The sequence below is a fragment of the Lathamus discolor genome, chromosome 8 (assembly GCF_037157495.1).
Source record: "Lathamus discolor isolate bLatDis1 chromosome 8, bLatDis1.hap1, whole genome shotgun sequence".
Lineage (NCBI taxonomy): Eukaryota > Metazoa > Chordata > Aves > Psittaciformes > Psittacidae > Lathamus > Lathamus discolor.
Window position 1 is genome coordinate 18,963,777 of NC_088891.1, and position 25,976 is coordinate 18,989,752.

At 41.4% G+C, this 25,976-nt stretch overlaps 2 protein-coding genes across 5 annotated transcripts; both read right to left on the minus strand.

Annotated features, from left to right (window-relative positions):
- Positions 1–10: 10 nt before the first annotated feature.
- Positions 11–8,161, minus strand: CHRNA3 (cholinergic receptor nicotinic alpha 3 subunit). Of its 4 annotated transcripts, XM_065688259.1 has the most exons (7): positions 7,955–8,073; positions 5,807–5,946; positions 5,683–5,727; positions 4,840–4,949; positions 2,649–3,660; positions 1,141–1,206; positions 11–985 (listed from the first exon to the last, which is right to left on the minus strand). In XM_065688259.1, exons 1-7 carry the CDS (start codon positions 8,007–8,009, stop codon positions 932–934), a joined length of 1,482 nt encoding a protein of 493 aa, XP_065544331.1. In that variant the 5' UTR covers positions 8,010–8,073; the 3' UTR covers positions 11–931. The 4 variants fall into 4 exon arrangements, with proteins under 4 accessions (XP_065544331.1, XP_065544333.1, XP_065544332.1 ...); XM_065688261.1 differs by having other exon boundaries at positions 11–1,206; positions 7,955–8,161; XM_065688260.1 differs by lacking the exons at positions 11–985; positions 1,141–1,206 and adding an exon at positions 1,974–2,279.
- Positions 8,162–13,048: 4,887 nt separating this feature from the next.
- On the minus strand, positions 13,049–25,770 carry CHRNB4 (cholinergic receptor nicotinic beta 4 subunit). Its single transcript, XM_065688115.1, has 6 exons — positions 25,569–25,770; positions 20,915–21,060; positions 19,690–19,734; positions 19,461–19,570; positions 15,532–16,492; positions 13,049–13,459 (listed from the first exon to the last, which is right to left on the minus strand). The coding sequence occupies exons 1-6, from the start codon at positions 25,621–25,623 to the stop codon at positions 13,319–13,321; spliced, it is 1,458 nt and encodes a 485-aa protein (XP_065544187.1). The 5' UTR covers positions 25,624–25,770; the 3' UTR covers positions 13,049–13,318.
- Positions 25,771–25,976: the final 206 nt, after the last annotated feature.

Consider the following 25,976-nt stretch of genomic DNA (forward strand, 5'->3'; position numbering starts at 1 on the left):
CCAGTTTTCAACTGTTTGATTCTCTTTATTTTCATCTATGTTACACTACTTGATACACTGTATTTCCAAAAAGTTTCCAGTTTGGTACAGAGACAACAGTTCATATACTTACAAAACATTTTGTCGTTGCAGTATTTGGTTGCATTCTTTATTCATGCTCTTAAATTATCTGCAGTTACTGATTTTAAAACCAAAGTATGCCTAAGAAGCAATTTTCGCATGCTTTACAGGACTATCGTGCAGCTACCTGCTTTCCCTTGTCATAGAACACTTTGCTATGGAAGGGTGCTTCTGCATCCAAACTATCCTATCAGATATTTTGATCCTTCGCATAACCTGCACACTGAATCTTAGTGTGTGTCCTGTACATAGTTTTAAGCATTATTAGGTTTGAATAGCTTGTTTTTTCTGGCAGCCTTCTCATACACTGAAATACACGAGTGCACAGACTTTACATTCTGGCTGCTTTATTACTACCGTCTATGATTTACCTATTCATTTTTCCTTTTGTAATAAATCTGCCCTTGGTCCTTTCCTCCCACTGTTTGATTCAGTTTATACACCAGGTGGCAATGTCTGCATTCTATCAATTTGGTATGCATGCTTCCTGAAACATTTTGTCCTCATGAGGGCATTCACTGAATTCAGTCTGAACTTAATTCCAGAAGATCCTGTCATACTCTGGAGACACTTGGCACCAGACTTATGGAAATAAATCCAGTAGCCTTCAACCTGTCTTGACTCTCAAATATTCAAGTAATTTTCAGTTTCTTTATCAATCCTCTTCTTAGACCATTCCTATGAAGTTTGGGGTGCTGCCTACATCTTTTCCAGTTATTGCAAGAAGCAGCTGTCAAGCATAGCTTGTATTACTTTGAGATTAGCTGTCTTAAAGGCTTAAAATATTTTCTTTTTTTGTGTTTTCACGTTTTTAACAAACGGCCTTCTTGGTCAAGCAAAGTTGAGGCCAAGAGAGATCCTTATTCTGCAACACAGAAGAGACATTGGGTGCTATGGTGGGGGTACAGAATTGGTCAGCGGAAGTTTTATTTGATGTCACAACGCTCTATTTCATCTTTACATTTCATCTCCAGCCATCAAAGGTTGTAAAAACAATCCTGCTGTTCCTAGAATACATACCAGGATGAAAACCCACAGAAAAATACGATCGATTACCATGGCAACGTATTTCCAGTCATCCTGAATCTGAAAAAAAATGGAATAACAAGTAGGCATGTTTATTAGATCAGTAACTTGCATCAGCAGTTGGTATCATCTTAGGAAGGAAACACGTGGTTTTTCCCTTGTAGATGTCTTTCATATATGCCCAACTCGCATATATCTGTTTTCATTGACAAATTAACTAATCTTGAAGAAGCATTATTTGGATGTGCTATTTGTGGCAAAGCCAAAAGCTACTTCTTCATGTACAAAAAGTTATTTGCCAAGACACTGGACTTCATAAGATACGACTTCTCTCTGTATGTCAAAAATGAAAGCAAAAACTTTACATTCTTAGGTGATCAGGTTTGCTCAGAAAACTACTGAACAGGCTGCTTTTACTGTCTTTGATGATAAAAAGACAAAGTTTAATGGGTATATAATTAGTTGTAGTGCTGAAATTCGATTGTTATCATGCATGATGTAAAATCCATCTCTTTACCTCCCATGTAGGGAGGGAACCAAATTTCCAAACCCCAAATTTCTCTTTTTTTTTTTTTCTTTGAGTGGGCATTGTAACAGGAGGGACACTAGAATATAACAAATGTTCTATATTAACTATGTTATATGATCATTGGAGTTACTCTTGAGATTACAAATTCAACTTTTACTTCATTTTTCTTCAGGAAGGCTTATATATGAATAATACATTTATTGTTTTTGAAATGTTGTGCTTTTTAACTTAGAACTTGTTTGTTAAGGCACACTTTAAAAAAGCTCAACTAACCCAGCCCCATATTTTCTATGCCCACTTACTCTAAAGTTCTGGTTTTGGTATAAACAAAGCAACTTTATTCTAACTTTAAATGCCATAGCACGTAAGATTGAAATTGAGTGACGACTGTGGTGGTGTGGCTACTGCTCTTAATATGTTTGAGGAGCATGACAGAAAGAAAACTTTTATTTCATTGATTTAAGAAGCAGTTTTATGAGAGATCATGGTCCGTGTCTTGCAGCAGTTGTCTCATTTAGCTACAGCACCTTCCTCTGCAGCAGCAGTACAATAAGTCATGGTGAAGGATGTTCATTCTTAAGTTCTTTGTTATTGCTGGTAAGCTCTGGAAGGGAGAATGTAACTTACTAAAGACCACAGTCAGCAAATTCCACTTCAGATTATAACTTGAAAAATCCTCACCCCAAGTCTCATAGGATAGATACTCAAGTGTAGTGGTTACCTTGACGTGCCTCACTCAGTATGTGTGTTGTCAATAAAGAGAATGTTGTGCAACAGAGCTGCTCCCCAAAGTGATCTACATTCAAATCTGCACATTTATCACACAGCTCGGGTAGGTGTGTAAAATAATGGTTTGTGGTGTCCTTTTTTTAACTTGGGGGTACATGTATTGTGGGGAGTTTGAGATCTCTTTCTTACAAAACACACAGCAAATGGTGTCTGCAGTTTGAGTAACAGTAAAATATGTTCTTACCTCTTTTGCTTCATTCTGCATTTTCATATTTTCTGCAATATATTTAACACTTTCAATAGCATCTCTCATTTCTGGTGACAGAACTGAAAATGAAAACAGAGGATCTACAGACTCGGAGCTTGAACTTCTTGTGAGATTGCCACTGAAATCAGAGAACTTCATTCGCTGGTACTGACAACAGCTGCATGCCATATCTTGACATACAAAGCCATCTTTGCAGCATTTGGTTTCGGAACTGTTGAAGCAATTTAAGTTTGAAAACTCAGAAGTGAAAAATGGTTTTGGCTTCTGATTATTGTCGTCATCACTGGCAGGCCTTGTCATAAACATGATCCTGGGAAGTAAGTTCAAGAAAATGGTTCTCACCCACACAGGCATTGTGTGTGTCTTGGGTGTCCTGTAGTGCACGTTAAGTACAAAGACCGTAATGACAATAGATAGAGTTACAAATATCATGGTGAAAAGGAGGTATTCCCCAATAAGTGGAATTACCAGGGAAGTAGAAGGTATGGTTTCTGTGATAACAAGGAGGAACACTGTTAAAGACAGAAGGACTGATATGCAGAGTGTCACCTTCTCACCGCAGTCTGAAGGCAAGTAGAAAACTAACACAGTCAGAAAAGAAATCAGCAGGCATGGAATAATCATATTGATAGTGTAGAATAAAGGTAAACGCCTAATGTAAAGCGAATATGTGATGTCTGGATATATCTCTTCACAGCAGTTGTATTTGATGTCATGTTTATAGCCAGGAGCTTTAATAATAGCCCATTCTCCACTCTCCCAGTAATCTTTCAGGTTCATTGTAGAGCCAATCAAAACTAAGTCAATTTTGGCTTTATCATAAGACCAGGAACCAAACTTCATGGTGCAATTCTGATAGTCAAATGGGAAGTAGGTTACATCTATTTTACATGAGCTTTTAAATATAGCTGGAGGGATCCAGGTCACATCACCTGTGTATTTCAATAGGGCCTTTGTCTTGTCATCAACCTGGAAATCCCCAACTGCACTGTGAAGCAAATAAAAACAACAGTTAGAATGCGACTACTCTAGTAGTTTCATACATTCAGATCATATGCACTAACTCTAATCTGTTTTGGGAAAGTCAGTAAGTACACTTTGACATGGAACTGGATTCCATGTGCAGGACTGAGTCAGTGGCCGTCAGCAATTTACATAGTTAAATAAACAGTTGTATAAATAACATGGCTCAGTGCAATCAGTATGCAAAACTGCAAATAGAAGATTGCAAATGACAGACCAATCGATAACCCTTGTAGGCCCCTTCCAACTGAACTATTCTATTCCATTCTATTCTAGAGCAAGCACATCAGAGCAAAGGGCTGATCAGAGGATAGCTGCAGTACTGCTATTTCCACCTCTTCTGTGAACAGTGCAGGTAGTAATTATGGAAAGAGGGATTAGGGTTGGGGTGCATCTTTGCATAACGAGTGTATTTGGTGAGGGTATTTTTAAGTGCCACATTGCTATCCTGACCATGTGGATCTTAGATCTGTGTGACAATTTCAGTCATTTATAGGAGAAAGTAAAACTAAAAAGGTAATTCAAAGTTTTAAGGCCATAGTTAGAAGAGGACTGTCATCCCTGCTGTTCCACAGACCTCAGTTTTGGATGTGTGTAGCTAAATCCATTGCTGAGTACTGCTTCCCTACTGTCATGGTGGTTAAACCATGACACTTACCTAGCAGAGAGATCCATGTAGTTATGGTCTGGCTTCTGAAGGTTTCAGAAACTGACATCCAAAATAAACTTCACCTGTGGCCTTTGTGCTCCAATGCTATTATTGCAAAGGTGTCAAATTGTGAGTTTGAAAGCTAGAATTTGCAGGGGTTTTCAGTTGAGGTCTGACCCCCAGACAAGAACTCTCCAGTCTAAGGGAATTTCTTGTCAGCTCCTCTGAGGACAGCAATAAAATAATAATAAAAGTGGGTGCTTGTGAAGGGGAAAAGGAGAGGTTGCTCTGCCCTGCAGCTCCAGGTGAGGAGCTGGCTCCTGGCCAACTGTGCTGATGGGGATGGCACAGAGGTGAGCACAGCAACAGGGTGATGGGGGGCAGGGGTGCAAACCAGGCTTTTTAGTTCATCCAGTGAACCTGCTGCTGATTTTAAAGTCATAACATCACCCTTCATCTTCCCAAATTATGAAGATAAACATGCAAGAGTCTTACTTGTTATATAATACAATATCTGGCTTCCAGATCTGGCCAGATGGTACTCGGATGAATTCAGCGCCTCCGTAGTCCGCTGGATTCCACCGAAGCTTGTAGTCATTCCAGATCTAATTATAGACAAAATGAGTCTGTGTTAGGTTTCAATGGGCTAGACTCAAACCAAGAGCTGGCATATTGCTTCTGGAGTTATTTCATTTTGGATGCTACAATGATTTGATGTTTCTGTATCAAACATATGTCTGGTGTTTATTCACATGGAGACTGTGGATGGGCCTGTTGGTCTAGATGTGGCTCAGATGTGTGACTGTGTGTGCCAGGAACGTCTACACGGCAGTTGAAATAAGGTGAAAGGCAGAGTAAGATACTCTTTTGCCAGAGAGTGTAGGACTTTAATACTAACTGAGGTCTCAAAAAGCCACATACGTGTGAGGTGGTCAGAACATGGGGTGTTTTCACACCCGGGTGTGAGCACTGAGTGAAGGAGCCTGGGTACCAGGTGGAGAAAGAGCTGGAGGCGTCATTGCTCCATTGACAGTTGTCTTTACTTGGGCTCGTTAAACCCCTGTTCAGCAAAGCCGGATATTAAGCTGAAGGCAGGAATTAAGATGGTTTTAAGCTGACTGCAGCAGTAGTTGCGTATTTAACTCATAAAGACCTTTTTGACCGAAGTCAGTGTTTCCGGTTGGCTCTCGCTTCCCGCAGGCTGCAGAGGCCCCGGCCGGGCGGCGTGGCGACGCCTCCCTGAGCGCTCGGTGGCCGCCGGGGGGCAGCAGCGCGCCGGGCAGCGCTCGGCGGCGGCATGACCGCAGCGGGGCGGCGCTGGCGGCGAGCTGTACTTACGTGCTTCAGCCACAGGTTGGTCTCCATGATCTGGTTGACTTCATCCTGGAAAGGAGAGGTGTGTCGGCTGAGGCGCTGGCCCTTCCGCCTTCGGCGGCCTTGCCCCGGAGGGGCGGGTACTCACCACCTTCACCAGCTGGGACATGGACACCTCGAACTGGATGATGACGGGGTCCGAGACGTTCTTGACGGGCCGGACGAACTGGTTGTAGTTCTCGAAGAGGGCCGCGTAGAGCCGGTGCTCGGCCTCGGAGCCGCCGCAGCCTGCGGAGGGCACCGCGGGGTCAGCGCCTCGGCGGCAGTGCGCGGCCCCCGGCCTGCGGCGCGCCCCCGTGACGGGAGGCTCGGCCGGAGCGGGGGAGCCGCGGTTGGTGCCTGCGGGCCGCGTATTGACTGCTTGGCACCGTGTGGTGCCTGGGGAAGGGCCGAGCCTCGCCACAGCGGGCAGAAGTGTGTCATGGTTGGCCTTTGCTTAGGCTGGGAGAAGGACAGCAATGACAGGCAGTGCTAAGACAAGAGTTTTTCTCGTGTATCTCTGCAGTGGGGTTCAAAAACTGGTTAGAGGGAGTCAGTAGAGAAATGGAGATGGAAAAGCACTTTGTCCTCAAAGGCCTAGGGCCCTAGACCTGCCAAAGCTGCAGGGTTGTGGAGCAGAGGAGGGGAGCAGTGTGACCTGATGGACCAGGCTGCTTGTGAGCCACTGTGCAGTGTTTTGCAATAGGATTCCCAGGAAATGAGAACTTTGCTTTCCAGCCTGAGCCAGGATTGCGTGTCCGAGTGATACAGCAGCCTGCTTGTTGGAATATGGAAAAAAAGGGGGGGGGGGGGTGTTTAAAAATTGATTAACTGCCATATTCAAAGACTTTTCAACACATTTAAAGAAATGTGCTGATTACCCATTTATTATTCGTATTTTTATTTATAATATATTCCTGTTGTCCATTTTGCCACTGAAAACGGCTGTTCGTGGAGTCCTGTGGCCAACAGAAAAGCTGTGAGCTGAAATTTTTAACCAACAAGGTCTTTCAGCTGTTTTGGAGCCTGTTTCACACTGCCTTTTTGTTCTCTAGCAATAGGTAGCTAGGCAATAACCGTCCTGACAGCTGCACACTCTTCAAAAGCCATTTTTAGGGGGTCTTTCTTTTAAATTCTCTCCTGGACAACACACCCTCAAGCACTCCAAATGGAAAACAAACTAATAAAAAGCCCATTTGTCATTTATGGATGACACTCTGCCAGTTCAGCAGAGGCACAGAACTTACTCTGCAGTTCATTTGAAACACAAATATAAATCTACAGATATTTGCAGGGGCACGTTTATATTTTGCCAGCCAGTTGGTTTTCAGAAGAGAAAGAACGGGAGGCAGGAGTGTCTGCAGGTGACTGATCTGTGGTGTTCCACAAGGCAGATGTTACTTTATACCAGCCCCTCTCTCCCTGAGACAACAGGGTCCCCCTCATATGAAACTGTATTCAGGTGAAAGCTCTTTCTTGTCCTTATTTCTTTGTTCCCTTTCCCTTTCTCTTGTTCACTTGGAGGGCAATTTCCTTTTCAGATCAGTGAAATCATTCAAGCCAACTTGTTAACTAAAAAATTGACACATTTATTTTATACTTCTTAGCTGCTAACCTTGCCCTTATTATCTATGGGTATCTTGTATGTCTCAGGTCAGTATTTCCTGGAATAAATACTCCCAAATCTTTTAGGCAAATGATTTTACAGCTTGATCTTAATGACTCTTTACTGTAGTCAGTCCAAAATTGCCAGCCTTTTTACGTGTCTGCAGCACTCTAATGAAATGTAGCATCCACCCTATCTAAGAGAAGGGCATTTATGTTTGTTTTGGTTCTTTATTTCAATGGTTTGGTGTTTTCCAGATCTGCAGAGAGAAGGTGCACTGTTTGCAGCCTGGACTTAAAGCTGTTTAATGTTGTCAGTTTCTTGTGGTCTTCTCTACAGTATGCGAAACCACACCTTAATATGTAAGGTGCTTTCTTTTTATAAGGTTAAAATGGGTTTGTATGTCCTAGTTGGCATTTGGAATCAGGACTATTTAACTACTCTACAGGGGGAAATTAAAATAAAACCCCAAGCCACACCAACCACAGCAAACCGTGTAACAAAAGGAGCGGTACTGGGATTCTGTACAACTATCCATTGGTTCGGAGGGAGCTCCAGCACTTCTTCAAAATCATTTGCACCAAAGCCATCCGTTCACCTTTTCACCCACCCCTTCACCAACCCCGAATAAACAAACTGAGGATCACTCACCTTGACAGAGGGAGCAAACAGCAGCGGTTAGCACGAGAGCCCGCATGCTCTCCATGGTGTTAGGAATTACTGCCTGCTGACAGAGGCTGTTGAAGATGAGCTTAGCTGCTAGGATTGCCCGAGCTTGGGAAGTACAGCGAGCTCCGCTCCTCCGATGCGTGAAATGCCTGGAAGCAGCAGCCGGCAGGACCCTGCGTGCAGTTCTGTGCCGCGAGATCCCATTAGGTTTGCTGTGCTGCCCCCTTTCTACCTACGCGGGCTGTCAGATCATTGGAAATGGCCAGTAAATTGCAGGCAAATCAGATTTTATTGTAGGCAAGGAGCAGTCTTCTGGCAAGGATAATAGGCAGAAGTTCTTAAACTGGTGCATAAATGAACCTGGTAATTTGACAATGCTAAAGATTTTTCCAGTCAGCTGCTGTACAGGATCCTTCTCTATCAGAAGGTCATGCCAGTCTACTAGGAGAAGTTTAATTAATAAAACCCTTATAATTGAATTGTGCTGAAATGGGTATTGACATTAGGGATGCCTGATTTAGCAGTGAACTGCGATCATGGGACCTGAGTTTCCAATTCTGCTGTTAATGTTGAGGTTTTTTTCCTTGCCTGTATCTCATCTTGCAAGTGCATGTGCTAGGTGCATGACTGTATAAAAATGATGTGCTACTCCCAGGAGTAATTAAAGGCATGTACTACTGTTGACAGGATCTAAGCCCGGAGTGATGTACATAGCAGCTGGGATCTGTCAAGAGCCAGGGTTTTGAGTAGGAGATCAAGCTTGACTAAACTCTTGAGAATAACTGTCTTTGGACTGATACTGTTTTGATGGATTAGAAATTTAGGAAGGGGAATAACAGCATAGAATGCCAGCTTGATCCCACAAAACCTTATTGTTCAGGGGGGAGGAGGTGGGAGAGAATGGGGGGTTGAGTTTGAAGTTCAGTTGTAAAGTCATGATTTGTACAGTGGCTTATTCCCCAGGTGCCCATCAGCTTCCTTGTTAGCTTTTATGTCACTTTTTGCCCCACATTGAACAACCAGGTAATGGAAAGATCATTCATGCAGTGGTGGCTGTGCACATCCTGGCAGTCTGTGTGGAGGGGAAGGAGGGGGGGGAGAGAAAAATATGGGATTCCACCTTTGTTTTTAGAAATTACCAGGGGGAAGCCCTGTGGGACTGGAGGCTGCACCCAGTAGGTGCTTTACTCCCTGCCGTTAGGGAAGGGTAAATGATGACCCCCTTTGGCACTGCATCAAGAGGTAGCACTGGGAGAAAGAGCACCAGAGCAGGTTCAGCTCAGCTGCTCTTGGCACAGAGCTTGTTTATCCTGTTTGCCTTATCTCTCAGAGCATCATTCACTCTATCCCCAGACACATGCTCTTATGATAATGTCTGTAATTCTATTAGCTTGGAGGAAATAGCCTTTACTGTCCATTTGATTTATTTCTTTATTATTTCTTTTTTTCCAGAGAACTTGGCTGCTTGGTCTTTTAGCTTAACCCTTTGTGGATACATGTTTTTGCCTTTCCAGGGCATAGAGATGAGATGTTTTCCCTTTCTGCCTTTTTGGTTTTCATGTATAAACAGTATTATAACTGAGATTTTGTTTGTTTCTTTTTTGTCCCAATTAGAAATGAGCTGAGGTTTCGCAGATCGGATCATAACCCATATTCCCCAAAAGCCAGTGCTTAAACCGAATAACTTGGAGACACCTGATCTGCAAAGGTAGCAAAGAGCCGTTGCATCCAGATGTACAGGCATTTTAGATTTATTTGCCATGTTCCTGAGATTTTCAGTGGTGTCTGTATGTGCAGATATTTTGTTTCTAACATCACATGTTGGAGCTCCTGGTGAAATCCGCTCAGGTTTGTGGCAGAATATATTTTTATGGCTAGGGAGAGTGATGTGATAAGATGGCATCACCATACTGCATTGCAGAACCACATAGAAGAATTTGTATGGGCAGGGGGAAGCTAATCTACCCAAGAAGATCTGCCGTAACAGACTGCATAGCCTTGTCTTTTTAGTAAACACACCACTTTTTAGAGGTGTTTTGCTTTGTTAAGATCAAATCTCAGTCCACTCAGGTGTTGAGGAAATGTGTGTTTTTCCACCTTTGTCTGGAGTGTTGATGCTCCCTCTATAAAAAGCCAATACTGCTTTTCTCTCTAGTGGCTACAAGGGTGCAGAAGCAGTCCCAAATCAACTCACCTGGACATAGATGGTACCTGTGTGTGGTGGTGGTGACAATTTTGTGTGTTCTGATGGAAGACAGCTTTGGTCAGACTCAAAAGAGGTTTGTAATGGTAGGTAATGGGGAGGAAGCCAACTGAGGCTTTTCTTCAAGTAGAAAAGCAAAGCCTGGTTCCACATTGCCTCTGAAAAACAGTTCTAGTGAAAAAATACTTTTTGCATGACCGCTTTCGTTCTTCTTTTTTTTATTTTAATGGAAAACATTCTTGTAAACCACCTGAAAATTGGAAATGTCGGAATTGATTTTGTTTGATGCGCTAGGGCATTCTCTCATTCATTTTAGCCACCAAATGACCTTTTTAATGTTTCATTTTCTTCAGAAATATTTCATTTTTGAGATTTTGCCAAAAACCCCTATCAGAAAGCCCTGCAATTCATTGCCCAGTTAAACTGGGAACTCTGCTGGGTATTACATAAGTGGAGCTGCTGAGGGTTAGGCAGAAAAAGCATTTCCTGTTTTGAAAGCACAGTTTTAGGAGGTCAGAGCTTTCCAAATTTGCGGACTTTGGGTGAAATTTTCCATTCTGAAGTTTTCTATAGATGGAATTATTTCTGGAAACTTGAAAAAAAAGTACAGTGGTGGTTTCCAAGAACATAACTAGGGAATAGCATATTGCTTTACTTATGGTGGAGAAAGGAGTAAGTGGGCACAGTGGATGGAAAGCACCAGAGCCCTGGATGAGGAGCTCTAGTTCTGCAGGGATCTCCTAGGGGACAGTGAGGTGCTTTTTGAAAGCTTTTTCTGGGTTTCTTAGGTGTGAGGCCTCCATCATGAGCGTGCTCTGTGTTAGCTGAGCTGCCAAATCCTTCCTGAAACTTTTGTCTGTGCAGGGGATAATTTAGCTGAAGGCTGCAGTTATGGAGCCAAGCGCCATCAGTCATTATTACTGCTCATAAAGATAAGGCCAACTGTTTGATGGTACTGGAGGCCTCATTTCAGTTGCATTCAGGTAGTGAGGGAGAGGATAAGAAGAAGAAGGGACTGAGGAGAGAAATGATGACTGGTAGGAGGGTGAGAGTGGGACAGAGCCAAAAGTGCTGTTGGTGCTGGGTGAAAAGAGCAGAGGGGCTTCCACTCTGCGCAGGTCCAGTGTAAGTCAGGTGCATGCAGGGTTCGTGTCTGACTTGCTCCTGGTTGCTTGCTGGGTGAGTCCCTCTTCCTCCTGCCCTGCAGAGGTGTGTAGTAGCTCACAGAAGCATTTAAAGTCTGTGCTGCCTCTTTCAGATTCACTGTTCAGGTTTATTGTGGGATTTAAAGGGGTTTCACCATTACATTGTCTGCACAGTCCTGGCAGCTTCTCTGGCTTCCACGTGAGTGGAGAAAGCAGCTGGGGCAGTGTGTGCCTCTGTGCTGGTGATGTTCTATGCCACGGCAGCTCCTGGCATATAACCTAACATAGGGGAGCATCTTTCTGTGTGAATGAAGGCACCCCTCTGCTCCGGGGGGGCTGCTTGTGCCCCATCTCATCTTACAACTGTTGTTTCAGTTGTCTGAAGAGAAATAGCTCTGCTCCATAGGTTTGAGAGGGAGAAAGATATTTGAGGTGGGGAAAGCAGGTTTGGCTCATTTAAGCTTTATGCTGCACACCAGTCACCTTGGGAAATGTCCAGAACAGTTTATGTCTGGGAGTTCAGTGCATGGGCAGGACCAGGACCTTTGCTGAACACAGGAATCCGCAAAGGTCCTGGAGCTGCTCCCAACAATCGGAAAAGTGTTGCTGTAGGTGCTTTGGCATGTTGAAATCTATGCAGTTATCTGTAGCTGTCTGGAGATGGTGATCTAGATAGAGATGTAGCTTGGTTTTGACAAGGGCAAATAGAGCTGGAGCTGTCTTCATCTGTGATTTACAGAGTCATAGAATCATACAACAGTTGGGGTTGGAAAGGACCTTAAGATCACCCAGTTCCAGCCCTCTGACTTGTGGAAGAACACAGGTTTAGGTGTCAGCTAATCCTTCCCTAGAACAGGAGAGCTTCAAATCCCCTTCACAAGCAGTAGTGGGGTTTAGCAGTTTGTTCACTGAACATTACCGGTACCTATCTTTGGTAGTAAAATTGTTGTGTTCTGACAACACCCCAAGGAACGGCTGAGATTGGTTTAGTTTGAAAAATGACAGGAACCCTCTTCTCTTTCTGCAGGACAAAGTGTGGTGGGATTGTCCTGTGATGGGAGTCTGGGGCCTTGATCTGCCCTCTGCCAAAGAGTGTGCTTCTGTTATGTGTTGTGTCGTAGCTAATTCGTTGAGGATTATACTTAAATCCTCAACAAAACCCTAGCAAAACATGCAGGTCTGTTTGTTCTCAGGTGTCTTCTGCTCATTCTGCTCATTTCACAGTTGTTTTCTCCAGATGCTTTCCTGTGCTCTTAGCCTTAGCTTCATAAAAGTGTGTATGAACCCCAGTTACATGAGCTGTTAAAGCTGCAATAACACTTGAGGACTAAATATCTATAAATGAAAAGTTTACATTTTATTTCATCACTGAACAGAGTATATACATGTTTGTTTATGATATATTGATTTGGCCTCTGTAGATCAGTCAGAGATCAGAGATGGCAACGTGAGAAACCTAACGGTGGTTACCTCAGAAGTAGGTCTCTGTTTCTCAGTTCCATTTGCAAATTCATACTCCAGCAGCTAAACACTGGTTCCACTTGTAAAGCTCATTATAAATCAGACATAAGTAGCTTTGATGCCTTTGAAGGAAATAAATATCATAGTGATATCTTCTCTGTAACAGGGAAATTACAGTATTCTGAGGAAAGAAAATGTCCTTCCTGAGGCAATGTATAGAAAATACTTAATAACTTTTGTGAGCCAGGATGGCATATTGTACAGTAAAAGCCTCCCTCTGTAGTGTTCAGGCTTCAAATAACACAAGAAAAGGGCCAAGATATCATCAGAAGTACTGAACTCATTGGAAAAAATAATAGTTTTCTGTTCATTTTACTTTTTTTCCTCTCCTGATAAGTCAAGTTCTACTTTCCATTTCCCTACTCTAAATCTGATGTAAGAGCAAATCACTTGGCATCTCTGTGGGTTTAACAGAGGGGAATTGAGAGCAGGATGAGACCCAACATCTATGTAAGTACTGACAATTTTAAATGACAACTAAGGGTTCATGGCAGTAGTGTGGTTTTGAAAAAGTGGCTGCAGAAATAATCCAACAGTCCCCAGGACACAAACAAGGACGAATATCCAGAGGAAGAGCCTGTCCACTACCATGGCAACATACTTCCAATCTTCAATGACCTGAAAGAAAAAGACAGTTAAAGGTATTAGCAATTGTTCGTATTCTTTTGCTTTTCCTCTTGCTAATGCCAAGTTTTCGTTTCTGAAAATGAATGGAAACAAATCTCGAGGTTCAGGGGATAAACTGATTTTAGGCTTGGGAAGGGATTTTTCTCCTTGTGCCATTCTGGGCAGTGGAGGAAAATACTGTGAATACTTCTTAGGTGTCTTAGATGCAGCAGGTGCTAAGCATGGCTGCCTGGTGGGAGCCAGTCCTGAAGGACCCACAGTATAATCCAGTTAAGGAATTTTTTTCTTCAATTTTAGTTTGCATATGTGTCCTGGGTTCACCAGGTTTAAACCACGACAATATGCTATTAATCTCAGTGGACAAAAATAGATGGTGTTTACTGCTGTTAGACAAGGTTAGCTTCAGAGTTCTGCTCTTAGCAGCAGTCATCTTAATCAAGGGTCTTAATGCATATTAATACTGTTGCTTTTATTAAAATCCCTTTTTGCCTTGCATATGTTGACTGTGAAAGTCACGGCCTTAGACTCTGTTCTCAAACTGAGATGACTATCAGGCTATTATTGTAAAGGGGGAATATATCTATCTTAATTTGCATCTCAGAAATTATTATTTTTTCCTCTCTCTCTGGTTCTAGTTCCACACAGGACATTGTCACCTCAGTGACTTTACCATACTTGTCAATTATCCCATGTCTTATATTAGATTTCCACTGATGCTAGTGGGAATTGTGTGCTGCTGAAATCAGACCACAGTAAATATGCATGAACAGTTGTTACCAGACTGTGATAATTAAGGAAGAAAGTAGAGATTAAGATTAAGCATCAAGGAAATTGATATGTTATATCAAAGAGCCCTGCGAAAAACATTAATTTTTAATGTATAAAATATCCTTGAAAATTGTCTTAGTATGAAGTTGAAGCTTTGTAGCTTAGTGTGCTATGCATTGTTGCTAGAATTTCTGAGCTATTAGAAGTCTTTTTCTCTGCCATAAGGTGTCTGCTTCTGTTCACTCAGTTTCAATGTTTATAAGCTCATGTCTAATGTTAATAGCTGATCTTCTTTATTTATATTGACAGTAATTTCAGTTAATAGAAAACATTAGCTACTCAGCAGCATGCTCCTCAAGGGACTTCTGCAAGATCAGAAACCAGACTTCATTTAATCTGCTTGGCTAAGGGAGGGAGAGCACAACAAGAGTAGAGAACCCGAATTCTCACTGGGATCTTGGTCAGAGAGAGGACACTAGTAGGTGTGAGGATGATTTTTCCAAGTATGGGTGCTTGTCTAAACAAAACTGAGCAAAACCATCGGAGTTTTCCCAAGCATTATTCACAGTGTATATGTATCAGCTTTAGTGTGCTAGCTATTGGCACATGAGTAGAGCAAGTGAACAGGGCGGCAGCAGTATTGCTTAGACACATCCTGGATAAAGTACTTCTCATAGCCAATAACGAATGATTTACTCAAACGAAAGAAGTATCAGGTCAGCTGGCATTAGGTTTTTGATCCTACCCATTGTTTTGCCACATTTGGAGAGATACCTTAACCCAGAGAGGGTGTTTGCAAAGGCATTTTGCCAATTTTACTAAATCCTCCTTCTATACACAGTTAGGTAAATAAATGCTTGAGCTGCAGGTAGAGTGTTTCTGGTTAACAGGCCCTGGCCATGGGTCGAGTCACAGTCGTACTGAATACAAGGGGAAAAATACTCTTTTTTCTGACCTGGAACTGAATATTATTTTATTTCCTGCCAAACACAACTTGAATGTAGCAGCACAGCTTTTCCAAGGGTATTTAATGACTTAGTGGGCAGTCACCATTCTCTCGTCGTAGAAACAGCCATGTTAACTTTCCAGGAGAGTATTGGGGTTTACAAAATTGCTATTCATTAAGTTCTTCTAATGGCAAAAATTATTTCCTCTTATAAGCTATAGGTACAGTCTCTCTTAAAACTTGAGAATAGCTAGGGAGTCCAAATATGCTTTCTGAAGAACAGTGTGTTACAGAGTAGGGCAGGAGATGACTTTTGGAAAGACTGGGATGATCTTTCTTTTTTACTTACACTCTGGTCGTTGTCATCACTTTTCATATGCTCTGCTATAAAACTGACTCCATCAATTGCTTCTTGGACTTCAGGGGAAAATTTGGTGCCTGTTCTTAACCTAAACTCTGGATGAGTGCTGACATTGTCAAGAGTCTCCGTGATTTTTGTGTCGTATTTTTTGGCATAGGCTGTGTTCAGAAAATAGGTAGAGTTCTTGTAGAAGTCGGCTGGCTTCTCTCCTTTTGTCTTTTTGCAGTTGCACAGCTTTTGCCGTGCAGAGTTGTTTTCTGGACGCTTCATGAACAGATAGGCTGGGAGTCTTTCAAGGAACACCAGCTTTACCCAAGGGGGCATCGTGTGAGTACTTGGAGATCTGTGATGGACATTGAGTACACAGACACTGGTAACTATTGAGAAGGTCACCAGAACCATTGTAAACATGAGATATTTCCCAATCAGTGGAACGTCTAGAGATGTTGGAGGGACAATTTTGGAGATCAGCAGCAAGAACACAGTCAAGGCAAGCAACACAGATATGCATAAGGTCATTTTTTCACCACAGTCTGAAGGCAAGTAGAACACCAGGATGGCTAAGGATGTAATTAGCACACAGGGGATGATGAGATTGATGGTATAAAAAAGAGGTTTCCTTTTAATAATGAAGTCATATGTCACATCGACATAATTGGGGTCCAAAGGATTTACAGTTCTTCTTCCTGGGAGTGCTACAATGTCCCACTCTCCACTTGGTGTAAAGTCATCCATGCTTGCCATGGAAGTTTTAAGCACCATATCAATTTCTGTATGATCATACGTCCAAGACCGGAACTTCAGTGTGCAGTTTTGTTGATCAAATGGGAAATGCTTAACTTCAATCTTGCAGGCACTCTTGTAAATAGCTGGTGGCAACCATCGAATGCTTCCATTATTCATTACAAGTGCATTTGTGTAGAGTGAAACCTCATAAGTACCATCCGCACTAATGAAACAAGAGGAAAGGAAAAGGAGAGGAGATAGGAAAACGTTAACAAGAATAACGTAGTTCAAACCACACATTCTTATGGGCTTCAGGTTTTTTTTTGAATCAAAGTCTAGTAATATTTTGATTTGGAAATCTATGCTGTAGGGAGCTGTAACTTAATATGGGGATGAAGGTTGCATTTCTCCCAATCAGAATTTATATTTGGTCCAATACTTAAAAAATTATTTTAGAAAATTATTATTAAATAATAAACCTGCATCTCTCTTCCACCCAAAAAATTCAAAGTGTTTTTATAAATGTTTGTTAATGTAATTAAGGCTTGCTACATCTGTGAAGACTGAGTGAAAATGAGATCATCCAGCATGAAAATGGAAGATAGCTTTGATCTGGAACACAGCAACACTCCTGAATAGCTTGGATGAGGAAATAAGGATGAGCAGTGTTAATTAGAAATGCAGGGAGAGTGTAGGCAGAGGAAATGTACTTATATGGTTTATAATTTATTGTGCCATTCCAGTTAATGTTTACTTATTACAAAACCAGAACAGATAAGCCACAGTGTTCTTGGCTTTGTATTTTCTCCAACTGCTGAACTTCCACCAGGAGAGTCTTCTGTGTATGCTGGGCCTTTTAATTCAGGGAGATCATTATAAGTTAGTCTGTATCTTCTCCTGTCCAGTGTTTCTGGGCAAACAATTTAGGGCTGTTTAATTTATCCTGGAGTAGAAATGTGGTCAGCTGCTGATGAATATTTCTTAGATTTAGTGTTTCAGTGTATCTGCTCAAGTGAGCTATGTAGCATCTTTCAAGCTCAGCCAATCGGGATACCAAAGGAAAGTGCAACAGTAGGAAGGAACAACTGTTAGTGACTACCTGCCTTGAGAGATAAGGAAACTCACAGGCTTGTTCCTGTGTTGATCAGTTGCTTTTACTAAAAACTGGGCTAGCCTCTTTGTTAGACTGCAAAGAAGAGTCTGGACTAGACACATCTCACATGCCTCCTTTTGATAAACAAATATAGATGTCAAGAAATGCATGTAACCTAAAGACAGTATATTATCTGCAAGAATATAAGGCCAAACTCATGGCAAGTGTAAACAAATGAAGTTCAGATGTCTATGGCTAAGTAGCAGCCCTCTATTTGAGTGCAAATGTACTCCTTAAGAGCCGTTGAAAAGACTAATGAATCACATGCTTGTTGACAAGGCAGTCTTGGAAAATAGAGCTATTTCAGTTCTAAGGTTGATTTCTTTCTAAGCAGGGAAGTTCTACAAGGATCCAAGGCTTGGCACATGCTGTTCTCCAGATCAGTTATATTTGGGTCTGGAAAACCCTCATGTTGCAAACCCTGGTGCCTGGCACTGAGCTGAGACCCTTGTAGCTAATCTGTTTAGGCAGCGAAACAACCAGATGCACTCACCAGAAGTGAGTGGCTAGAGCATACAAGGGGCATTAGTTCATTGCCAGTAAAACTGCTGGGTTTTAGTAATGAAATACTTTCTTGTTTCCCACATGTTTTTATCTCCCTGTGTTAGATTTACCACTATGCCCTACAACATACTGCATAGACTCCTGGGCTGAGAATGTGTAGGTTCTGCTGGTTGCCCCTTGCTCAGCTGTGGGACAGAGGCTAGGCTGCTGGTGCTGTCTCAGTCCCCTCTGCAGTCCTATGCACAGGCTACATAAAGACAGAGTTGTGGTGCATGGGGATGCTCTTTGTGTTTTCCTTTGCACCTTCTTGAACTGACTGATGCCTATGCAACACATGCTTCAGCAGCAGAAAGCTAGAGGTGGTTGTCCTTTAGCTACAGTTTTAATTTGAAGTTTTGTACTAATGTAAAAATCTAATACTGTGAGGCTAAAACCTTGTTTCCAGACATTTAAGAAGCCTTTTAAAACTGTTTCTTTCCATTCTTACAATCCGTTAGATGGTATTGTTTGGGGAGTAAGAAAGAATCCGAGGGTGGGGGCACAATGTGCCAGAATAAGATTTGACCGGGCAGAGTACATCCTAATCCACTGGCTGAATTATTTTGTGACTAATACAATAGTTTTAAGTATTTCTCAAATCTGATTTCTAGTAGTAGGATTCCAAGGACTTAACTCAGTTATATATAAACTTCCTAGGTTTCCCCATCTGTATAGGTTCATAAACTGTTGTATGTTCCTGAAGTCAATGGTTTTCAAAGTATCATGAAAGTAGATTATAAATTACGACTTTTTCTTCCCCCCAAGATTTTATATCATCCACTGCAAGGCTTTGATAGAGACTTAAAGCAAAACAGAGTTGGCAATTAGCTGTCTGTCTGAAAGAAGAACTGAAGTATATGTCTAGCACCAAGCTTCTCTTTTTCTCAGTACTTGTAAGGCAACAGGGTCAAATGTTGACAGATTTATAATGTATTCTTATAATTGATTTTTTTAATGCCTTATGAAAACAGAACATAATTTGGTTTTGTAAATTAATATTAACTTATTTTGTTCTGGTACATGTGAACTTTGTAACAGATTTATCCTTGAGTCTGCAGTGGAAGGTGGGGAAAGAAGGAGGTGGACATCTAGCTCAGAACCTGTTGTCCAATAGAATTCGAGGTGTCTTGCCTTCTTACAGACATGACCAGTGTATGGCTGTGCTTGGACTTACAATTCATGCTTTCCATATAGTCTAGTTTGGTGCAGATCTGTGTCTCAGTTGTGAGCCCTGTCACAGACCCTGTGGTGGTGTAAGAGCTCACACTGCAGATAAGCTCCAGGGCTGCTGGTATTTCTGTAACCAGAGCCCTGACATTACTAAAATTATCTTTGAGGCCAGTACCCCAGTCAGATACACTTGATACTGTTTAAAAGCTACAAAATTCAGGTTTAGAATTTTATCAGACCTACATCATTGGTTCTGAGCCTTGTTTCTTATTACATGCTTAAAATTTTGCTCACTGTCTGCATAAACTACAGAAGTTTTACTTACTTATTGTAAAGCACAATGTCTGGCAACCAGATGTGTTTTGCAGGTATTCTCAGCCTATTTATTCCTTCATAGTCAGAGGGCTTCCAAGACAAACGATAATCAGTCCACTCCTAAGAGAAGAATTGTACAGTAGTGATGGGAGTATCCACACCAGCACTAACAAAGCAATCACTGTGATGGAGTGAAAGCAGTCGCATTTGTGGTTTGCAAGATCTGTGGGCTTGGTTACCTGGTTCAGCCAGACATTTGTAGTCATGATCTGCTCCCGTTCATTCTGCAGGGAAAAAGAGAGATAAAAGTTGTTCTCTAAAATATTTCACTTTATTGCAGTAATAAGATTTATTTAGTGGGTTTTTGAGGATATTTCCAACTGTGCAGCATGATTTCATCCAGTGTATTTCAAGACAGGAATTTCTCTGCTGGTAAGATTGTCAGTCTTGTGCACATGCTGATGATAAACAGTAACCCTACAAGTGTAGTGTCCAGGTGGAATTCTGCAGGAGAGAAGGAGCACTTGTCCCAGAGTCACCTGATATATATGACACTATATCCTGGATAAATCAGCTCACACGTGTGTAAGATACCTCATCTGTTTGTACAGGTTTGTTCCATCAGTGCCTCTCTCTTTTCCTCTTGAATTTCAGAATATAAATTATAGAGGTCTCTTAATGTTTGCAGTCATCCGGTCACTGGCCCATACACAAATTCTGGCAGGGGGGCAGTCATCTATATCTTCTTTTTCATCCAGGGAATGAGCAGAAGAGTTGAAAGCCTTGATTCAGGAAACTATTCTATTCCCACTTACGTGCTGGATCTTGTTCCCACTGCAGTTAATTCTAAACCTCTCTTGGCATTGAGGTGTGTATTTGTACCTTGGAAGAACTGTTAAACACATGCTAACCTTGTGAGTGAAAATGTCTTTCAGGTCCATCGAAGTAATTTTCATTGACTAGGAGGAGCTGCTTACATGAGGATTGTTTTAACCATTCCAGGCGGCACTAATATGGATTTTTCTTTACATTTCACTTGTTGCTGATATGCCTGATCTGCCATGAGATTTTGATCTTTGTAGCTTGTTTTCAGGCCCTTCAACCACATTTCTCTGATGCAGGCAGCAGAAGTCAGTTTAGCATTGCGTACAATATCCAGGGCAAATCCTAACCTGGTGTAACTTTACTGAAGCTGCACTGAAATCAGTGGAATGATGTTGATTTTTTGATTGATGGAATTTTATTGGACGAAGATCTGGCCACTGTCTTTTATTGCTTGGATTGATCCTGTTGTAGCTGCATTCTGAAGTAATGAAAACCAGTAAATTGCATGTATGGCCCTGCCTACTGTGTGGTACTATGTAAAATAGAAAGTAACGGGGACATAGTAATACCAGTGTGATTTCACTTAGAAAGCTGTGAAGGTAGTGATGAATTAAAAGGCATGGCCTAATTTGAACTTACCACGCTGATGAGCTGTGCCAGGGAAACCTGCAGTTCTATAGATACCAACTGGGATGAGTTGACAGCTGGTCGGATTAACTTATTGTACCTGTCAGGACTCAGTAGGTGGTTCATTAGCTTTTCTTCAGCATCTGCTGCAGTGCTTCCTGTCAAACAGCACATGACAGGGTTATAAAAGGGAGAGCAAGGGACATGATGTAAGGATAACAGAATTTCTGTGCATCAGACCTCATTATTTAATGAAGACAGGCTTTTGATGTATCTAAAGACTCTAGGCTTGTGTGAACAGAAGGACATGGTGCTTGCAGCAGTATCTCTTCTGCTGAAGTTGGCTCTTTCACAGAGCATAGATCAGAGCAGATAAATCGGAATGCTTTGGGGTTTTTTCACAGTAAAATGTGAAGCTCAAATTGATAGACACTTTTGGGAGTATGTTCAGAAATAGACAGTGGGAGCAGACCACCTTCTTAATAAAAGAAGAAGTATGTTTCAATGATCCAAATGCAGGGGGTCCAGCTGTGACTTCTTTCTTTAGTGTCTTAGGAGACAGAGTTGCAAGCACATGTACAAGCTGAAAGACTGGTGTATGTAGGGAAAACCAGAGGATCAGCACCACGGGCTGTAAGAATTGTTAATGGTAGGGAGCTCTTCGGTAAGTAGTGATGATATTATTTTATTTTAAAACCTAAGGCAATATGTAAGCCTTTTTTTATGTGGAAACAAACCCCAATTAATGGACTAGAACAAATACTGTAAATCTGAGGTGGCCAAAGTTGGAGTTCAGTGACTGCAAAATACAGTGTCGCCAGGATACAAACAAGCCTGCACCTTCTCCATGGAGCAGAACAGCTTGTAGCACAGTCTCAGAGGTAACTAATTGTATTTGTCCATCATCTTCTTGCTTGTGCTTTTAAAGGCCATTCTAGTGGACTTCTTAAACCACTATTGACCCCATAATAATATGGATGACTAAGGTCCTGGTAACATCCTGCCAAAAGAATTGATTGACCAGAGAGACTGACCCAGAGAGATCCTGCTGTATGTAATTCTGTGTTGTGTCATTCAGCTGACAGTGATGAATGTAGGTGTTAATGAAAACAGATTCTAATCCAATTGGTAGAATGATTCTACCATAGGAAAGAGCACCTAACTCAAAAGTAGACACTGCAGAAATGAAGGTAGTGTCCCTACAGCATATTTGTTCCATGATGCCCTGGAGCAGTTTCACACAGTAAAAACCACTGGCCATGCAAGTGTTTACAATTTTTGCTACATTAAATTGTTCTGGGTTTTTACTGTGCTGTAGCATATCCATGAGATCCAGAGAAAAGCCGACAACAAAAGGCCAGGATCATAAAGTTTGTGTGCACTTCTAGGTGCCTGGTTTCCATGTGAACAGGGATGGACATTCCTTAAAGGGCAACTTGTTACTTCTGAATTCTGCTCAGGTTAAAAAAATACTATTCAAACTTCTTGTTTCTGATCCAGCAAGAAAGTGGGGAGACAAAGAAGGAAACATCAAACAGATTTTTCATATCTAAGAACAGCTTTGGGGAAAGGTTGAGATGAGCACCACGCTCATTGTAATTCTTTTAAGACTAGCATATGCTATGGCATTGGTAGCACAGTTTTGGTGGCATATACTCAACTCCAACATTGTTCTTCAGAACGGGCTTCTCATATATTTCCCAAGCCATCTGGGAAAACAAATTTTGACAAATAGTCCTGTGTGTTTGTCAGGTTTGATTTTTTGATTCATGCTTGATTTCTCCCTCACTGCAAGCCATTATTAAAGCCCTAATACCATGAGATACTCTTTATCACATTTATTCTAAATGTAAGCCTGCCTAATCAAAGGCTTAACAAGCTAGAACTGCACTGAGCCTTGCTGAGCTCCAGATTCTGTTTTTTCTTGTGTATTCCCATCAAGGTAGAGCTATGTTTGATACTGTGAAGAAAATGGGGCTGCACTCTAGGAATGAGTTGTTCTGTGTTTAAAAGGATAGGTGAGAAGCCTTATGACAGGTAAACAGAGAATCTAGGTTAAGGTTATTTTATTGTGTTGGTTTGGTTTCATTTTTAACAAGCTTTCCCACTGCTGCATGTGGAAGTGACATAAGCAGATGGCTTTCATTCAAATATAAATACACTGTCATTTGGTTTGTTGCATATAGTGGTCACTGGATGCTGTTTGAATTGTTGAATGTGTTTTCACTGTGATGCTGTATTTTCTGTAACTGTCCCAGCATATGGAAGGATTTGCTAATCAGGGAGGAAAGAGTAGAGACTGCAGAATGTTTGTACAAAAGTCATTCTGAATTTGGAATAATCCTATTATCCGAAACCTGGTTTTAGTAATCATAGTTGTCTGGTCCGCGAATCAGACCCTACTGTGGGGTCTGCATGTCTGATAAGAACAGCTCAGATCTCAGAGTACTGCCTCCCTCAATAAACTTTATGCAGGCCTCGACTTAATTATAACAAATTATTTGTTAATAAATCCTTTTAAGAAACATGATCTGATCCTAGGGAAGGGGTCCCTGTACTGAATACTTCTTTATAAAATTGCCATCCCAACCTTTAAATAACAGTCATCAGAAATACAGATGGAAGGGGCTAATCTCTCATCTCACTCATGCCTGTATCAAACACCACTAGATGTCATCAGGGCACTGCTTTAAAGGTTGCTAGAGCAAACCTCCCTGTAAGTAAAGTGTGAAAATGAGCCATTCCTGTGTAATTTTTATTTTCCATTACCCATCTACATATTTACCAGATGGCACCTAATGAGAACAAAATCGCCAGGCATTCACGTTCATCTTTACACACGTCATGATGTCAGCAGCCATGCATTTGGAATTCCTCTTCTTCCTCTGAGTTAGAAGAAATGGAAGTGCAGAGTTTCCCTCACAAACTGTATTTTTCCCAAAGAGGAGATGCTTTTAGACAAAGGATTTTAACAGGAATGATGAAGTACTCCTCATTTGGGGTGGAGTATTTTTTGTGTACTGAAAGCAGTAATAGTGAAAACGCATTGGGATGGATCCTGAACTAGGGAAATTGTTTCAGCTTCACTGAACACGCTACACATCTGCTCCTTGACAAGGACAGCAAATTGCCATGTAACTTGCAGAACTCATTCTGCAGTAAGTTTGTTTTCTCTGCAGGAGTATGACCATTAAAAAGACAGAATTTCACAGCAGAACAAACAAAATCACAGACTTCATTGACTCCCTTCTGCAAGCTTTCTCTTTTACATGTTCTAATTTAAATGTGTAAAATGAAATCACTGGTCATCCTGTGTGGTTTATTTTCAGTGCAAAGACAAAACGTTGGAGTGATTTCCACAGAACAGAATAAGGACCAATGTTGATAAATGCAGGCAAGTGCACTGTTACCATATCTAAATTGCAACATACCACATGAGGCATGTTTCCTCTGTTTCCCTGACTTCAGTTATTTTAATAAATGTTGAAATAGCTTTTGCTTAGAAATAATAAATTGTAGAATATGTTGTCATTCTTGTTCCTCCCTCTCTCCCAAGTAACTTATGTGGAGAGTGGTGACATACCACATTCCCATCTGTAATTAGTATAGAGTAAGTGAGAAGCAGTGATAAGACAATCCCATTATCTTCTCTGAAATTATTTGGTGATACTGTTACTTCTCAGCTTACACTCAGTTACGCTCTTGAGTAAAAAGATTCATTTAACCTCTTAGAACACTGATTGTTCCAATGGAGGTACTAGTGAATTTACTGTATTTGAAAGACAATTTTAATTTCTACACTGCAATTAATGCAAATAAAAAGGAAATACTGATGGGTTTAAAAGCATGTAATCTAAGAATCTGAAGTAGGCCCTCACTCTTCATTTGTTACAAAGCAGATGTTTTCTAAAGTTGCCTTTCAGTGACTGAAAAACTGAAACAACGGTGGGACGAATAGGTAATTATGGGAAAGATGTCATTTTTGTCATGGTTCGATTTCAGCCAGTTTCACTCTGAACACTTCGGTGGAGACTCCGTGGAAAGAAGCTCCCATGGTAAATGCACTATTTCATGTTGCTGTCGGGCTGTTCATGTTGGCTTTAGCATATGTTTTAGCATATGGAAGAAATCCTGGTGGACTAAAGAAAATGTTCTTAATGTATGTTTGCTGGGTTTTTTTTTAGCATCTATTTACATATTTAATTTATGCTATTTACATACTAATCAAGCCATTAGGAAGTATGAACTTTGCAAAATATATGAACTTGAGCCAGTAAGTGGAGAGGGGTGAGTTCTGTCTTATTTATGGTTCAGGTTATGGTTCATTTTGTATTTTTTCACTCTCAGTACAACACCTGCTTTTCCCATCACAGATGATCCTGGGAGCATCTAAAGGACTATTATTTAGTGATTATCATTGTCACCCCTTACTGTTCTGTCATTTTATCTCCAACTTGCTGTCTGTCCGTATCCCTCATAGTGGATTTACTGTTACAGAGCAAGCCAGAAACAACTAAAATAATCCATTTCATGCATCCTCTGAAAGTCTGCAGCCTACCAAGGTGATTGTTACAAATTGTCTGAGAGGTTATAGCACAGTCCTACCTCCAAGCCCCGCAAGCTATTGCTGTTCTGCAAAGTGTATCCGACAGAAAAGATCACTTACCGTTAAAATAAAAGGAGCCCACCACAAAGAGAAAGAGGGTGTACGTATTCCTCATGGCAGTAACAAGAAGAGGTGAATTACTGTTCGTCAGCTGGCAATAAGCTCTGTTGTCGGGGATGCAAAAGGAGGAGATGCAGAATCAAACCTGAATCTTGGAGGTATGAAATGCCTGGAAAGAGACAGACAGTAGGACCTGGCAGAAGCATTCTGCAAAGTGGAGTTTTCGTGAGCATAGTGGTCCCTCCCCCTTTGCAGCTGTTTAAAGAGCTTTGTGAAGAGGAAAAGCACATAAGAAGAGGGAACATAATGTGATAATGTTGAGTAAGAGGAAATGAAAGAGTAAGCTAAGCAATAGGATCTGCAAAACACCACTGATTAATTATTGCTACTAGGTAACATTTAGGCAGC

Coding starts and splice junctions, on each gene's coding strand:
- CHRNB4 (XM_065688115.1), bottom strand. CDS start 25,623: ATGAGGAATACGTACACCCTCTTTCTCTTTGTGGTGGGCTCCTTTTAT. Junction 21,061..25,568: donor GGGCTCCTTTTATTTTAACG/GTAAGTGATCTT, acceptor GCTGTTTGACAG/GAAGCACTGCAGCAGATGCT. Junction 19,735..20,914: donor TGGCACAGCTCATCAGCGTG/GTAAGTTCAAAT, acceptor TTTTCCCTGCAG/AATGAACGGGAGCAGATCAT.
- CHRNA3 (XM_065688258.1), bottom strand. CDS start 8,009: ATGGAGAGCATGCGGGCTCTCGTGCTAACCGCTGCTGTTTGCTCCCTC. Junction 5,947..7,954: donor TGTTTGCTCCCTCTGTCAAG/GTGAGTGATCCT, acceptor TGCCCTCCGCAG/GCTGCGGCGGCTCCGAGGCC. Junction 4,950..5,682: donor CCAACCTGTGGCTGAAGCAC/GTAAGTACAGCT, acceptor GTCTATAATTAG/ATCTGGAATGACTACAAGCT.